Source organism: Lepisma saccharinum, chromosome 25, assembly GCF_977018435.1.
Source record: "Lepisma saccharinum chromosome 25, izLepSacc3.1, whole genome shotgun sequence".
Classification (NCBI taxonomy): domain Eukaryota; kingdom Metazoa; phylum Arthropoda; class Insecta; order Zygentoma; family Lepismatidae; genus Lepisma; species Lepisma saccharinum.
Genome location: NC_139253.1, coordinates 4,658,119 through 4,676,373, shown reverse-complemented (window position 1 = coordinate 4,676,373; position 18,255 = coordinate 4,658,119). Strand labels below are relative to the sequence as shown.

At 41.0% G+C, this 18,255-nt stretch overlaps 1 protein-coding gene across 5 annotated transcripts in view; it reads right to left on the bottom strand.

Annotated features, from left to right (window-relative positions):
* LOC145978916 (agrin-like) overlaps window positions 1-16,569 on the bottom strand; it is a 1,115,983-nt gene extending 1,099,414 nt beyond the window's left edge. For all 5 annotated transcript variants that reach the window (XM_083111886.1, XM_083111888.1, XM_083111890.1 and 2 more), the window contains exon 1: window positions 16,108-16,569. In XM_083111886.1, the coding sequence (XP_082968012.1) occupies window positions 16,108-16,480 (373 nt within the window). In that variant the 5' untranslated portion in view covers window positions 16,481-16,569. The remainder of the gene's footprint in view (window positions 1-16,107) is intronic.
* Between the last annotated feature and the right edge of the window lie 1,686 nt (window positions 16,570-18,255).

Genomic DNA, 18,255 nt, shown 5'->3' with positions numbered 1-18,255 from the left:
AAACAAAGATTTCATTTTGTGGCATAAAGTTTAATAACAGTTTCAGCACACAAAACGGCTGTGATTGCCAATTGTATGATTGCTTCAGTTGAATTGACTCCAGTTATAAAAATAAACACACCATGGAATATGTAGGAGGTAAAATTACTCCACGCTTTTCTCGGTAATATCAAAATTTGATAATGTGCTGAAATTCCCATTAAGAAACTTATTTATTTATTTGTAAATTGTTGCTAGGCAACTTATGAAGCATTGCTAGGCAATATATCGGATACTCAACAAAGCTTAAGGAAGAATGCCAAAACATAAAAATGGTTTTAGACAAAATTGAATATGCTGAAAATAAGTGGCTCGTGTGTGTGGATTTGAAGATGGTGAAATTTTTACTAGGACAGCAAAGTTGGTACACAAAATATCCCTGTTTCCTATGTTTGTGGGATAGTCGTGCTAGAGAAAAGCATTGGACGATAAAAGTTTGACCCCCAAAAGAAAATATTAGTGGGAAAAGCTAATATTATTCATGAACCGCTGATAGATAGGGACAAAATCATCCATCCACCACTGCATATTAAACTTGGGTTGATAAAACAGTTTGCCAAGGCCTTAGATACAAGTGGTGATTATTTCAAATATTTATGCCACACTTTTCCAGGACTAAGTATTGAAAAATTGAAGGCAGGAATCTTTGACGGACCACCACAGATTCGTACACTTATAAATGATGCCAATTTTACAACTTACATGTCTTACATCGAATCTGAGGCCTGGCTGAGCTTTGTGTCCGTCGTCAAAAACTTTTTGGAAATCACAGAGCAGAAAACTACCGCGATATAGTTGGAAATATGTTGAAAAATTTTGAAAAATTGGAAACTAATATGAGTGTGAAGATACATTTTCTACATAGCCACATTGACAGATTCCCTGAGAACCTTGGGGATTTTAGTGAAGAACAGGAAGAAAGGTTCCATCAGGGTATAAGGATAATGGAAGAAAGGTACCAGGGACGGAGGGATCGCCACATGATGGCCGACTACTGTTGGAGCTTACAGAGGGATTGTCCTAAAAAGCAATACAGCAGGAAATCGTATAGAAAACGTTTCACATAGTTTGTTACTTCATTGTGTACATATTTTCTTAATTATTATGATCATAGGCCTATATAAATTTATTTTTATAATAATGACTGTAATCACAAAAAGAAATATTAAATTGTTGTTGGAAGTTCATTTATATGTATGTCTTATGTTTCCGCCATTTTGGTCTAGTTGCATTTATTTCATAAATTAGAGCCAATTCAGGAAATATATTATTATATCATTATTCAGAAGCATGAAATTGACCTAAATTAGCTCTCAAACACTGTGCCGCAATTTCACTGTTCCCCAGTGTTATAGGTGTCTGCTATTCAGTTGGAATGTTGTGTTTCCCCGTGTTTTAATTTGTCAAATATTTAAGATGCCACAGGCAACTAGTATTAGATGGACAAATTGACTCACTTTCATGTGCCAACCTGGCAACATAACTTAACAAACCGATAGATTTATCAACAAGCTCTCAATAGGATAGCAACAAGGTTTACTGCCGATGTGTGTATGTAACTTTGTAAATTGTTCTTAGTGCGTTCACAAGAATAAACCTCCTATTAAGGTAAAATAGGAAGTTTTGTTCACAGACTAGCCGAATGTTTTGCTCACGACGTGACGAAGGATGAATTCTTAATCAGACTTGATGGTATAGTGGGATCCTTGAGTATTACCGTGCAAATTGTCCATCGCCATGTTCGTGCAGTTTATTTCACCCAATAAGAGCTTCAAGAATTAAAGGAAAACACAAGCTGTTGACAACTTCTGCACCAGCATACATCGCTTTAAAACACACAGGATGCAAGACAAAAATTAATGAATATAGTCATGGTCAATTTGCACGATAATACTCATGGATCCCACTGTACGTAACAGACTTACATTATAGTAATTAATCGTATTTAGAGTATTGTAAGTTCTGCTAAGCCTTATTTTTACACGTTTTTTTTCAAACTCTTTGCAAGCGTTGAACCTCACAAGTATTGAAAGCAATAATTGACATTTTTTAAAGAACAAAACACTTTTTGACTGGGTTTTTTGGTTAGTTTTCTAAACAAAACATGTGGGGAAACCTGGGCTATGCCCACCCGAGCCAACCCTAAACGAAAGGCCATCTTTGCAGGTGGTTGCAGCTGATCTTCATCCTCATCTTTGCGATTAGCCAAAAGCTGAAGAAAAGCGAAGTAAAATAAAAATCGAATCAAATCAAACGAAACAATACTTCAAGCCAGTCTCATCTCACTTCATCTCCATACCATCCCTAACAAAAGAAAGAAGCTTTTAGTAAGTCTCCTCTGGACTCACGTTAACTCTTGTGGACTTCTGGACTGTAACAACCCCATTGAGTTTCAATGGGATGAGAGATAGCTTTTCTTAACCAGAAACCCAGTACTGAAATAACCGAGAAAGAACAAAGAAAAGCGAAATAACCGCGAACTCAGTGGTAATGTAACTTCTCTCTCGCCTTTTTTCGGTTGGCCTCTACCTTGATTGGTGAGGAAATTCTGTGTCGATCGTGTCGACGTAACGCAGGAGTATAAAAAAAGATAAAAATAGGCTGAATACCATCCACCTTTCGAAGCGCACTTCGATGTTATTTTCGCCTGCGCGGTGGTACCCTTAGCGAAGGGCGTGGCACGAAAACGTCAGCCTTGTCCAGGGCGAAGGGGTGAATTTATGTTCTCGCTTGTTATTCGTCCCTTCCTAAAATTATGGCCACATGCGCGTCCTCGGACGATTGGAGAGAAGTGGAGATGTCCTGTGGGAAATGATGCGGGAAAAATCAAGGGAAATGTTTGCGTTAACGTGGTGTTAACGGTATGATTTTTTTCTGTACCTTTCTTAGTTTCACGAAGCAATGTTACAACAAGGAAGTCACAAGTAATGGAATTTCGTTAACCTCTCACTCATTCTGTTTCTCTCCTCCTCTCGATCTCATGTCTCTCTCTCCTTCCTTCCTGTCTCTACCGAATACATTTAACGAAATGCTATGTGATGTATGTTTTTGCTATACTGGTCGCATTTCCAGCTGGCGGCTGGGAAACAACGTATCGGGGATCATCGACTGACATCGGGCATTTTCGAGTCACGAGGCATCGAGAATTGCTGGCGAGACAAGACAAATGAGCGTTGCATACACAGCATGTTGCCAAACTTACTGTAAAACGGGTGTGAGAGTGAGAGTTGATCAGCGTCGTTACTGGATAAAAGTTGTACAATAGTACACAAAGCACGGAAAATTAGTACACAAAACACCCAAACACTACAAGGAAGCTAATAAAAACTGACGTACACTTGGCAACGCTGTAACGGAAGAGCGATGTTGCCCCTACAGGTTTAACTTCGCAACTGACGTGGTTGCCACTCATCGATCGAGCCACACCCCCCCGAAAACGATTGGTGGACAGAAGCAGTAGCGTGCCCAGGGGGGGGGTTGATTGGGGTTATAACCCACCCCTTTCGCCCAGTATTCCTAAAAAAAAGAACGTCAAAGGTAGGAAAATTGGACAAAATGAGAGCTGACTACCAAGAAAAAGTATAGGCTACATAATACCTCCCTTTCGAAAATCCTGGACACGCCACTGGACAGAAGGAGTTACAAGTAGGTCAGCCGCCAGGGCGCGGTTAAAACTAGTTAAAACTACTTTTATCTACTCTCTGTCTCGGGAATCACCCCCCCTGCCGCGGTAGCCTAGTCGGTAGGGCGTCTGACCGCCACGCGGGAGACCCGACATCAATTCCCGGGTTGGGTGATCTATGGTCGGAAATTAACCTCCTTGTCCTAGCATAGAGCGGCTCCGGGGCTCACCCAGCATGAAATCAATGGGTACCTGGAGGCAACCATGGGGGAGTAAAGGCAGCCGGAGCGTGGTGCTGATCACATCACCTCCAAAAATTACCGAGATCGAGAGTATGTGGGGCCCTACCCTAAATGTGCCTTCATGACCCGGGGAACATTACCATTTATCTTTACCCCCTTAACTTGTGGCCCTAAGTAAGCTATTGGCAAGAAGTAGAAACCTGTTATCAGACTCATCTGAACAGCATGTCTGACTCCAACGCAACGACAAAGAATGGCTCAAATGCGCAAATCACCTAACGGCATTATGTAATTCTGGTCGAAAGGAAAGAATAGTTAATGTGTATCGCAGCAGGGGGCGCCGTTAACCCGTCAGCGAGATCGGTTGTCTTTCAAAGATTTACACGAGCAACAGAGGAAACGATGATTACGCCTCTGCTTACACTGGGGGAACGAAAACTCCCGCCATACGCCACAACGTGAAGCGGTATTTGAACAGCAGTTTCCAACCATCGCTTTTTTCCCCTCTATTTTAGTTCTCATGCACACTACAGGGCCTCTCTGAGGTGCGTTACTTCTGACACCCCTTTCAAGTGGATGGCGATTATACGTGTCACGTGACTAGGGATGGGCTCTAGGTGTCTCGCACGTTCAACAAAGCCAGGGATTCAAAAAGTCAAGAACTAGAAAAAGAGAAGTACAAGACAAAAATTCTCTTAGATCTGCAATGAATATTCTACAGGCAGGGTTGCCAACCTACTTGAGTAAGAATTTTTCTTTGATTATTTTGTTTTGCTTACTCCGGGGAGTAGGCACTGGTGGGGCAAGGATGGGCTTTTGCCCACCCAAAGAAGCCTAGATTTTTTTTGGAATCACATAGATAGATCATTGCGTCGACAGGGGAGCTCAAGAGGTCTATCGTTTGCCCCTGAAACCTGGCTTCCTTTAACTTTTTCATTGATTCATTTGGTTTATTTCACTTCGCTTTTTCCCCAATTTGGCTAATCGCGAAGACGAGGATAAGTCACGATTGGTGAAATTGATGATGGAACATTCGCAAAGAACAACCATACCCAGTGCGAAGGTCGGCGAAATTGGTTTTGTCTATTTCAAGTTACGGAAAAGCATAAACTTTTATATTTTACTGTTAATAACAAAAATATAGTTCAATTAAGTTACTTAGTATTAGAATAGAGAAACCAAACCACATTGTTCGTCTTCGTGTCCCACATTAAACGCCATTCCATATTAGCCTTTTGTAGCACAGAGTGAACTTCAAACTTCCACTTTTTGCCAGAAGTTTATTAAAGAGTGAGTGACTTGGTGCTTAAAGTCCACTTTATGCACAGTAAGGCTAATCGAGATTGAACCTAGAGTTTAAAGTGGGATCCGAACCACTGTGTGCCTTAACCGGGTATCGAATCGGAACCCCTTGATTACAAAGCGGCGCCGCTACCATTGCGACATCGGGGTAGCCCTGTAAGTTTACTAAAGACTACTTTATGTCTCGATAGGCTAATCAGGACTGGAGTTTAAAGTCGGGTTCGAGTGTCTGTCCAATATGCCTCCACCGGGAATCTTGCCTCTTGCCCCTTCATTACAAGGTAAAAGCGTTAAATACTGAGGATTTTTCTTCCTTTTAGTCTAAGCTTCACGTTAACACCTTGTATCCTGAGGATTTTTCTTCCTTTTAGTCTAAGCTTCACTTTAACACCTTGTATCCTGAGGATTTTTCTTTCTTTTAGTCTAAGCTTCACGTTAACAACATGTGTAGTTATTCACAACTATAGTTTTATGAAGCGTTAAATCTTGTTTGGAACACCCTATTATGCATATATTGCGGAGAATACGTAGGAAATTGGTAAGAATAGTGAAGATTCGACTGATGTTGCTCAGGATAGGGACAGTAGGGGCAACAAACGTTAGTGTTTAAGATTGCCAGAGAGTTAGTGAACCAAAGAAACAATATGTACAACTGTTCGTGCAGCAGACTCAAGTGAAAGCATCTTAACATAGCACAAATTCGGAATGGAAAGAGTTGGCAGCACTGCCACAGGAAGATCACAATAACTGGTTGTGGATTTATCGTGTTTGCCAGTCTATTTAAGACGTTCATGCTTGCAACTATAGCTTCATAGAATCTTCGATACTAATGAAATTATCAGAAACCTAAAGCTCTTTTTCTTCCCTTTTCAATAGTCATGGTCTGTGTATATTCCATATGCTCAAATATGTACTGACACAGTTTCACTTTTAAATGACATATGGTACCTAAGCAGCTGTGTAAACGTTAGAGAGTCTTACACTGCTCCTTCCAAAGCAGGGACATCCTTGCTAATAATCAATTCAGTAAACATCTAACGATGAATACAATGTTTGTGGGGGGGGGGGGAGATATTGACACGCCTCGCTAGATAATACGCTTAGGCTTCATTCAATAGAAGTAGAGAACTATGTAGTAATACAGGGTGGCTAGTACTCTAGGATCATGATAAAATTCAAGTATTATTCCCGGTTTTCAAGGCGAACTTTCCAAAAATTCAAGCAGATGTTTCCTCTATTTCAACCTTACGTATTACCGCCTCTCAGCATCCACACACAAATATCTTCATAATGTAAAGGGTCCATGTGATTCCAACATCCAAAAAGTATAATTCAATTAAACGGTATACGTTATATAATTAAAATATTTAATTTAAGGTGCTGAGTTTCTATTACAATCAGAGGCGCAACCACGAATTTTTGTCTGGGAGGGCGGAGAGAAAGTGCCAGGATAAACGTACTAATACGAATAATAATAATAGTGTTAATAATACTTTAATTATATTTATTATTATTGATTTGTTATATTTTACTTCGCTTCTTGTGCCACTTTTGGCTAATTTGCGAAGATGGGGGATGAGTGATATGATGAAATTGATAAATGGACAGTCAAAAACATCCATGCCCAAGACTGGTTTCGAACCCGCCGGGACCAACATCATTGTTATTATTATTATTATTAGTAGTAGTAGTAGTAGTAGTATCAAAGACGTTATTATTCTCGTAAATTATGCAGAAAAAGAAGGGTAGAAGTTGGTGCTAAGCATTTTGTGTTCGAACAAACGATTTCAATATTTTTTCAAGACGTTCAATTTCATAATGGAAAAGAAGCACACAAACTATTTTTGAAACAGAAAATGCTTGATAAATCCATTCCAAATATAATTATTTTTTGCATTAACATGTATAACTTTCATGCACGACATATGTTTCACATACATGCAACATAGACCGACGTGGACACTAAATTGTGTACGTATTCAAAGTTTATTTAATACATTATTGTTTAAATACATTACACAACCAATTCATCCATCCAACAATAAACCAACAGCAAAAATTACATAAATTGTCTCTCAAATGTGCACGATCCCCTTCCTCAAAACAATTGTTCGTGCATTTAAAACAAAATCAATTAAGACAAGTCTTATTTCTCTGTCTGATAATTTACAATACAATGCATTACGGAGAACAGAGCAAGAAAATTTTTGGATCTAATTTTTTGCAGGCTGAAATCAATATTGATTTAATAGTGCAAATAATTTCACGGGACGCCAATGCATTCTCTCTTTTACAACTTTTGTGCCTCCCCGATGGTGTAGTGGTAACATCGTCGCTTTGTGATCAAGGGGTCTCGGGTTTGATACCCGGTGGAGGCACATGGCACAGTAGTTCGGATCCCACTTTAAACTGTACGTCCAGTCCTCCATAGATGTAAACAGAATAGAGAAATAAAGAAAATTAGAAAAAAGTCCCGATTAGCCTTTCTGTGCATAAAGTGGACTTAAAACCACAAATCAATCAATCAATTTTACACCTTTTTTTTCATTTAGATCCTTCGGCGCCAAGGGCCGACTTCCGCCGCCCCCTAGCTATGGTTATAAGCTTGATAAGACTAAGAAAAGCAGGAATTGCGAACGAAGCGAGCAAGAAAATTTTACGAAAATATTTTTTATTTGCATAAAATGTGAATAGGTTTTGGATTAATGAAAGTTGTAATTTCTCACGTCTACGAAAAAAAATTCAAGTAGAATTCACACATAATTCCCGGTGCCACTAATTCACGCATAACTCCCGGAATTCAAGGAATTCCCGGTGAGTGGCCACCCTGTAATATCAACATGTAAAACGCACCGTGGTGGAAGTGATGACCTTTTGAGAAGGCACCCAAAGTTAACCTCACTTCCAGCCCCAGCAATCTTACAGACCAACGAGGCTGTGTGTTGTCCTGTGTATTGTCCATATGTATGCTGGGTGCTCCTTTGCAGCCACAGCTTTTAACATGGGCCATGACATTTTAGTCCTCAGAGACAGATTCATTTTAGCTACGATAAGGGGCTGGATCTCGAATATAACGTGACGGGGCACCCACAATGTTGATTTCAACCAATCCATAAATGGAAAACGCAGAAAAATACTAACAGAATTGATTGACTGATTGAGTTGGTGTTTTAAGTCAACTTTATGCACAGTAAGAGTCCTCCTGTGCTTTGGGCTCCGACTGCGGGACGGCATGGGTTCGAGTCCGCCTGGGTTCAGTCTCTGGGTTCTCGGCCTGTGCATAGGACCGGTGGCAACCCACCATCTTGAGGATACTGGGGAGCTACGAGTGAGTAGCGTAACCCGGTCTGCTGTAACGGCTGGGGATTTGACGTGCTGACCCCCACGTCACCCCATTACCGGCTGAAAAACTCCACACCTCTAGGTAGGATTGTGGGAGGGAGACTGGCAGTCGAGAGATAGGCCAAGGCCCTTACGGGCCGTAGAGCCACGGGTTTATTATGCACAGTAAGGTTAATTGGGACTGGACCTACAGTTTAAAGTACGATCCGAACCACTATGTGCCTCCACCGGCTATCGAACCCGGGATACCTTGATTACAAGGCAACGGCGATACCACTACGCTATCGGGGAGGCAGATACTAACAAGAGTAAACAACCCTCGGCAAATGGAATTGAATCCCAAAATTCTTATTTTCATTTGTTTGAAGCTAAATTTTTCACCTGTACAATGGTCTATAGAGCGTCTCAACCTTAAAAGTCAGTATGGGTTAAATGGAGCGCGGCGTTGCCAGATCAACAAACGGAGTCCCATCAAGTCGCTGTTAATCGCTAATGATTGCGACAATATACTTCCTTAATATCGTATAGGAAATCATCAAAATCTATGTATTTGATGCATTTTGGGGAAAAAATCGATAGTTACCTCAAGATTTGCATGCAAATGTTTATATTTCGACGTAACTATTTACCATTTTACATTTGCATTATATGTGTAATACACGACGCAACTATTGTTACTTCTTTCGTTGAATGTTGTATCCTTTACATAAACAGAATTAAATAAATGTAAATTTTGTAATATCTCGCAACCCAGCGGTGGTAGTGAAGGACAGAGCTATTGGCAAAACTCATGTATTAGAGAAAGAGGGAAGTAATCCATTTACTTCCATACTGACTTTTAAGGTTAAGACACTCTATAGAAATTATGAAGACTTTAGACTGGAAGGTAAAACACTGAGTTGGCAACATCTGAATTAAAATAGCATCTTCTTATATATTAATAGCCATGGGAACACCTGAAGTTCTTTGTAGAGCTGGTAGCAAATTGCAACTTCTCTTTATTTGGGGCCAGTTCGGTCTAGTTAGTCAGGCGTCTGACTGCCTGGCGCGTGAGTTCGATTCTCGGGAAGTTAAATTCAGGTGATAATTTTTATTCAGCAATGTTCGTGAATGCGGCGTCTCTGGGCAAACATGGGAGGAGATGTAAACGAGGCCGGATCGTGATGCTGATCACATCACTTTCAATATGGCCAAGATCGAGAATGTATCTTGACAGCCCCTTAATGCCTTTGTGGTACGGTTGAATAAATTAATTAAAATTTTTGGTAGCTTCGTTACTTATGGCTATTTTGCACACATCTGAATACAAGAGGAGAATCCCCTTATCTTGACAAAGGTTAAAGTGAAAGGTTCTAAAAGGACCTGCACAGGACACTAAAAAGGTAAGAATATACTAAAAACTTCTCCAGAGGTTTCCGTTCACTGCCTTACATCCTCACCCATAAAACGTACTGGGAATGGAACCAGTTACCCGTTGGTTACAAATCGTCAACGTTAGCCACTCCCCTATTTATCCACAGCTTTAATCTAACAGGGTTTCAATATAAAGGTAACTGAACATGGTGTGTTTTGGATATTTTGTTACCTTTTTATTGAAACACCCTGTATATGCCAGGTTAAGGACGCTTCTAAACAGTGTTTCCAACAATTTAAAATACTAAATATGACGGTTGTACAGTTCGTAAAAATTCTACTTTTGCGAGGTAATAGTTCTCTTTCACTTACCATTACACGCATGCAGGATACAGGGAGATGTATTCAACTTACCTGTAAAGAGAAAAATAATAATTAATATTTGTTACTACGACATTGAATTACACAACCATACGTATAATGCGAAAAACATAGTTGAAGCTACGTCACTAGTAATTACGCTATAATACAAACTATTTACGCTAGATGGTGCGAGCTTTGTGCACGAAACACAGAAAGGAGAAGAGGTCATACGGAAGTTATATGATAATTTTCAGTACCATTTACATCTGAAGTTCAAGAGAATAATAAATAAATGTGTAGCCATAGAAATGTCTGTAAACTTGCACGATTGTTTAATGTAACGATTACTTCAGTGTCCATAACATTTTTGGCGAAATTTCTCGATAAATGAATGAATACCTTTATCAGAACAGCTAAATATTATTAAAAGCACTCCCGATTTCAAGATGTCATAAAATTAATAGTTACTTGAATATATTGATAAAATTGATATCCAAAGCTCAGTTAACGCAAAATATTTTCATCTTTTCTTTTCAGAATTACTAGTTGTGACTTCGGCAGTGACATCGAAAATGGCGTTCACCCCGCAGCAAAGAAGCTGGTGCGTGTTAGAACTTGCCAAAACAAAGTGTTGTGAGAGTGCAGCGTTCATTTATACGGAATTTTGATGTTTGTTCCACCAACACACAAATCCATTTTGAACTGGCAAAAAACATTTGTGGAGAAAGGGTGCATTTGTGATCAAAGAATAGAACATTCTGGCCGACCGTCCGTCTCTGAGGAAATTGTGGAGCGTGTGCGAGAAGCCTTCGTACGCAGCCCGAGGAAATCAACACGTCAAGATAGCAGGCAGTTGCAGGTGCCACAAACAACCGTAAGCAAGATTTTACGGAAGCGTTTGCGGTTTCACCGGCTGCAATTGGTTCAAAAGTGATATCCACAAGACAAGGTAAAGCGACGTGAGTTTTGCGAGACTATCCACACTTTAATGGAGGACGAGGACACCTTTCTGACAAAGATATTTTTTTAGTGATGAGGCGACCTTCCACTTGAGTGGAAAAGTGAACAGGTAAAATGTTAGGATCTGGGGAAGCGAGCATCCGCATGCCACTCTTGATGTGGAACGTGACTCACCCAAGGTGAATGTTTCTTGTGCAGTGGCAGAGCGTCGAGTGTACGGTCCGTTCTTCTTTGAGGAGCCAACAATCACAGGTAAAAGCTACTTAACAATGCTTCGCGACTGGTTAATTCCTCAACTTGCTGCAGAGAGAGGTGACTACAACAAGATGGAGCGTCCCCCACACTGGCATCAATCTGTACTCAGCTTTCTGAACGACAACCTCCCACACTGATGGATAGGACGAGCTGGACCAAAAGATCAAAATCTATGCAAGTGGCCCCACGATCACCGGACATGACAGTTTGTGACTTTTTCCTTTTGGGGTTCGTGAAGGACCAGATCTATGTACCTCCACAACCCTGAATGATCTTCAGGAACGCATCAGTGCAGCTGTCAACTTCATCACACCGGATACGCTTGAGAAGGTGTGGTTGGAGCTGAATTACCGTCACGATGATTCCCGCGTAACAGGTGGCGCGCACATTGAGTGTTTGTAATTCCAATGAACAGCACCAATAACTTTACAAGTTTATGCAACTAGTGTGAAGATTTCCGCAGAATACTCCTTTTGATATTAAAATTATACGCTTTCAAAACTAGGGACTGTTTTTGTGCTCACCCTGTAGAATCGGAGCCCTGTTCACAAATGTGAAAGCTTCAAGAAATCTGGTAGTATTACTAAATCGTATAGTTCAGGGGTTACAACAGTGACGGCGAGGGGGGCAGTTGCCCCTCCCACTTTTCGCCACGTTTGCCCCCGTATTATGCTAAAACTTATGTAAAAAAGGAAATAAACAATCCTTGCCCCCCAGTTTTGGCACTTTACCTACCGGTTTTGGAATCCAATCGCCGCCATTGCATACGTACAAAAGATTCGGATTGTACATGACCCAAATTGTATGTGTGGCAATAAGGAAAATATACACCATATTATATTTGAGTGTAATAGGTAAAGAAACAGAGGCATCCTACAAAACACTTATAAACTGTGCAATTCCTCTTCACAGTGTAAGGAATCGTTGAATTTTGAACTATAACCTTATAGTCGGATATATATTGTTTTTTTAGAACATGTGGAATTTCAGTATAGTAAGAATAATTTGTATCAACAGTGGATTTTTTTAAAAAAAATTAGACAAAGTAAAAAAGAAATATGTAACCACGATTAAATTTCAAAATTTATTTCAAGTCAAGTTCGCCATATTGAAACGTGCTGACCGATTTTGCTCAAATGCTAGAACAAACCTAGAGTTGATACAAACATTTCAACACAAACTCCAAACTGGCAACAGTTATCGTGGTCACGATATTGGTGAAATTCGCTAATTCACCCCTGTCTCCTAAACTGCGTACACTCAACGGCAAAATAAATAGTAGGTGAATTGGTCGTCGGTACGAATTCTGGCCTGGACATTGATGTCTGTGAGTGTCCATTCATCAATTTCATCATATCATCACTCATCCCCATCTTCGCAAATTAGCCAAAAGTGGCACAAGAAGCGAAGTAAAATAAATCAAATCAAAGTAGGTGAATTGTCCATCACAATTTTCATTCAGTCCGTTTTCCACAATGTGATGGTCATGAATTGAAATAAAAAAAAGTCAAAACGAGGAGGACAACATGAACAGAATTCCATTCTGTAAAACAACACAGGGTGGCCGCGGTGGCTCAGTCGGTAACGCGTCTGACTACCATACTATAGGTCTTGGGTTCGATCCCCAGCCGGTTCAAATCCGGGAACTTTTCTAACGATGGAAGCGACCCCGGCGCCCACCCATCGTCGAATAACATGGGTACCTGGGGGAAACCCTGGGGGGTAAAGGCGGCCAGGGACGTGATGCTGATCACATCACCCCCACTCACGACCGGATCAAGAAAGTGTGGGGCGTTACCCCCACATCCCCTATACGCCTTCATGGCGTAGTGCTATGCACAGGGGAGCACTTTACCTTTTTTAAAACAACACAGGATGTGGAATAAAATGTTATGACAATAGTAACTGACAATTTGCTTTCTATTATCTTTGCCGTTGACAGTACGATAGCAGTTAGGATAGATCCTGAGAATTACTATGGAAATCAGATCTTTCTGAAATTCGGGAACGTTTTGATACATTTGGTAATAGACCACCATTCCTTGTGTTTTGTTTATTATGCGTCGCTTTTCTACCACATTTAGCTATCGTGACGATGAGGATTATTAAATTGACGGAAATAAACATTCAGGCCAGGACTTGAATCCAGGACCAGGTAGTTGATCTAACGTGCTCGGCTATCGAGGCGATGACTGGAAACTACACATAGGTGTGATATTTGATTCCAAATCATAGTCGGCGTAAGTAAGAAAAACATATCAATGTTTCCTTTAGTAGTCTTCTGTACGTAAAAACCGGTTGGGTGCACACTCAAAGCTAAAAAACGATTGTTTTATGATTCTTTTCAAATTCTCCTAGCAGAAAGACTAATTATCTTAAATTTTTGGCAATAATTGTCACACGAAATTTGAACCTTCCTTAAAGCAATGAGCACTGTTTGGATTTCGAAAACAAATTATTTATGTTGAAAACAACAACTTAAAAATTACCTTACGCAAGCATGTGCGCTTCCCGTGGCAAGTGACTGACTGTAAGTATCGTAGACTAGTGGGAATTAATGTAGAAGTAAATCGTAGAATGCATTTAGGGACTTTATTTTAATGCTAAGAGAACCAAACCTGGCCTCTGCCTAACCTAACTACGAAAGCATATATTGAACAAAATCTTAAGGAATCACTAAAACTCCGCAATATCTATTAACAGAAGTAAATCGAAATCGAACCATGTTGAAATTGCATTCGTAGCATGATGAAATTGCAATAAAACAAAATAAACTTGTGCCACACCATTAGCTAAACTCCTAAGGAAATAAAACCGACCATATATAAAGAAAACCATTCCGCTATGTGGCTGTAGTGTGAAATGTGTCGAATTGTACACGAATGACGTAGGTAATACTTCCACAGAACTTTATTCGTAAAAATCCTGTTGAACACAGACTCAATCGATAGATGTCGATGTTTATGTAAGATAAAACTTGATTCACAAAGCGTAAACCACAAGGAGTATTTGATTCCATTAGTACTACAAAAAAACACACATTACTTCACTATAACACATCGCGAGCTTAAAACAACAGAAAAGGTTCATACGTAAACTATTTTCAGCAGGGGTACGTAAGGAGTCAAAGGTACCTTGTTTTTTTTATATCGTTTTTCTCGGACACGTAAATCGCTATTAGGAGGAAGAATCATGAATTCATCAAATAAATGAGGGCAGGGCACAAACATAATGAAGTGGATGGCAAACCCCAGGATTCGAACCTGGGACTAAGGTTTTGGAAGTAGATAGGTGTAGGCCAATAAAGCAACGAAGTTGAAGAAATAATAGACTGGAGTTACCAAACGCGCTGAGCAGTCAAATCCTGGTTCGAATCCAATCCTGAGTATTAGTATTCCCTTCTGAGTGTCCGTTAATCTTTTTGATTTTTCTTACTTAACGTTGCTTTTCTGTCACTTCTGGCTAATCGCGACGATCAGACTGAGTAAGGAGTTCGGGTTTTTGTTTTAAGTCCACTTTATGCACGGAAAGGCTAATCGGGACTGGACCTACAGTTTAAAGTGGAATTCGAATCCGGAACCTCTGGCGTCGTACCGCGCCGTGCTAACCATTCTTCCATGGAGGAAGCGTTCACCTTTGTCATTGAATTGAATTCATTAATTGAATTTGTAATTTTTGGGTGCGTCAGCACTTAGGCTATTTTGCACCCGTCACATTATACGGGGTCCAGAACCTTACCACAACTAAAATAGAACTCCCATAACTGTAATGTCGATGGACTAAAATATTCTTTCTTGGGTTAAAAGCTCAGGCTGTAAAGGGGCACTCAGCACACATAAGGACAGCACACACACAGCCCCACGAGGATTATACTGGCCGTACGTCCAGACGCCAGAGCCTCGTTAGTGTGCAAAATGCAGTCCAGGGTATACTACGTGGAAGTGAGGTTGACAATTGGGTGTACTGCATGAAAGAGTCCCACCTTACACCATTTAATCGGTACCCTTGACTTTCTGTACACCCTGGAGAAAGTGAGATAGCTTGCATGGTTTATGAAGATTTTTTGTTTATGGACGTTTTCATTTGATTTTAGCTCTCGGAAATGCGTTATTGTGAAGTAAATTACGTCTGTTACCTTAGCATGTTACTTTACTGTGAAGCAGTGCAGCCCGAAGGCTTCACGCAAGTGAATATAGCACCCAAAACGACTTTCCACAACAGCAGCTATAATTTTACGTAGTTAGCTTAGGATTGGTACTGATCGTTATTTTCGGCGTGTTCTTTCGCTATTTTAGTATCCATACAAACAGTTTTTACTAACAAAAACCGGCGAAAATACTTCAACATTGCAGGTTTTAACTTACGTGTGCCATTCTTTGGTATCAAATATCTCCGTTATTTGTGCTTTCCTCACGCTGGAACCACTTTTACATTACATAAAACATTAAAATCTGTCGATTAAAAAAATCGACTTAATTCTCGAGGGGTACAGTGGGTAAACGGTCCCCTTTAATCTAATTCATCCACTGTCGCAAATAGTCACAAGTTGTAAAAGAGCTGTTAAAACTAGACAAATGCAACAACAATACACACAGGCCCAATTGCACTGGTTAACGTGGACATTCTTACCTTTTGCTGCAGCGTTCACCTTGTCCAAATTCCGAAGCGACAACGGCACCAGGTTAGAAGACAGCTTGAGCTCGTCGTCAGTCAAAAATACCGCCGTGTCGTGGACTCGAACCTTCCTCATGCACGGAAACTGGCCGAGCCCGCTAACCACCACCTCTTTGTCGGTCAAGTGACCTTTGAGGAGGCGCTTCACTCTGACCCACACCTCTTCACCAACGACGCTTGTCACCTTCCCGGTGAACACGACGGACGCCTTCTTCACTCTGGCGTCGATCGGCGACAGGCTGCACTTCGGAGGATGACCTCGACGCCTCCTGGCTTCCGTCGCCACAGCGACGCCCAACAGCAGCAGGACGATTGTCAACAACCTCATCCTCGCAACAATGACCCTTCAGTCAACAATGAAAGCACACGCGCCACTATCCTTCCGTGCGGAAACGTCACAGCAACATCATCGCAAGCACCTCGTAAGACCAACTGGCCCGCAAGGACCACAAGCAGAAGACACGGCGAGTGGGATGGCACGTCATAATGACGTCACGGCGTGCCGAACGAATAAAAGTGGGGGCTGCATGTTGGTCTTCTGGAGCAAGTTCCTCCGGCTGGGAAGTCCGTGAGGTTAAATTGTGCCTTTCCCGTATCCTCCCGGCAAGCACCATTGGAGCTGCTGACGGATGGCCCCACGCCTGGATTTCTCATCCGATTCAACCTGGAGGAATTCTCCAGGAAGTGGCGTGCGTGTTGTCTTGTGACGTCCTCCTACTCGGCTGTAGCGACCGCGTTTCGAGGGGAGCTGGCAGCAAGCGCGAAAACCAACAACTGACTTCAACTTGTGTTTGTAGATTTGTTACTTAGCGTTGCCTTTCTGCCACTGTGAGGATCAGAAAGATATGTTGATTAATTTCGTTTATTTTACTTCGCTTTTCTGCAACTTTGAGCTAATCGCGAATATGACTCAGTGAGATTACATGAAATTGATGAAGTGACACACAAGGAACGTCCTTGCCCAGGTGAACCCGAGACCTCTGGCATCGTAGCGCGATATACTAACCTCTCCGCAACGGAGGTCGGCTGAGGATGATTGATTGGCTGATTTGGTTGATTTTACTTCGCCATTCTGCCACTTTTTCCTAATCGCGACGACGAGGATGAGTGATGAATTGATGAAGGGACAATCACAAGGAACACAGGAGTGCAGGTAGTGGCCTTTTGCGAGGACACCCAAATGCGAACCTCACGTAGTATACTTTGGATTGCATTTGGAGACTAGCCAGGCTCTGGCGTCTGGATTGACGGGGGTTCGTGTTGTATGCTGTCCTTGTGTGTTTGTGATTTTCCTTTTATCCATTTTATCTTATCATCATTCGCGGTTAGCCGAAAGTGGCAGAAAAGCAAAGTAAAATAAATCAAATCAATTAATTAAAATTAATTTCGGTGATGGGAAAAAGTTCAATGCTGCAAACACTAAGTCTTTTTCAGTGAAATGATTTCATGACGTTTAGCATATTATGTTCAACATAGTTCTAAGCTTGGCGGGCCTCCCTTGGCGCAACAGAGAGTACAACTTCCTCCACAGTCGGCAGCCAAAATGTTAACAAAAGTTATTAACAAAAATAAAGTCAAACTAGTGTTCTGGTTGCCAACATTTGTTGACAACATCTGTTTGTAACCGTGTTGGTAACAAAAAGTTGATAACATTTGTTGGTAACATTCGGTGTAATCGCGGCTTTACGATATATTTGTCAGACTAGTTCACTGTATAACATATTTTTTTTCCGACAACACCAGGTCTACATCTGTAGTAGTATGTAGCGCATACATAAAACCAAGCCAAGATAAAACAGAAATCTCCTTGAAGGCAATTGTATTTGGACGGAAACAATGAACCGGGTTTTTCCTAGTAAAGGTAAAAGCCAGTTCCTGGAAGAACGCCGTGTCAAGGCCAGTCTTCATAGACAATGCTGAGGCTTATTTAACCAGATAGTGCCAAACCACCCGCCTTTTCTGATAAGAAAAGTTCATTCAAGATTACAAGAAAGATCGTATCGTGCTAGAAGAACACACCAACTGCCTTTTTCGCTACGTGCTGTGATTTCAGTGGCAAAGTATTCGCGATGTAAAGTTTAGATAAGACGTAAATGTTGATAA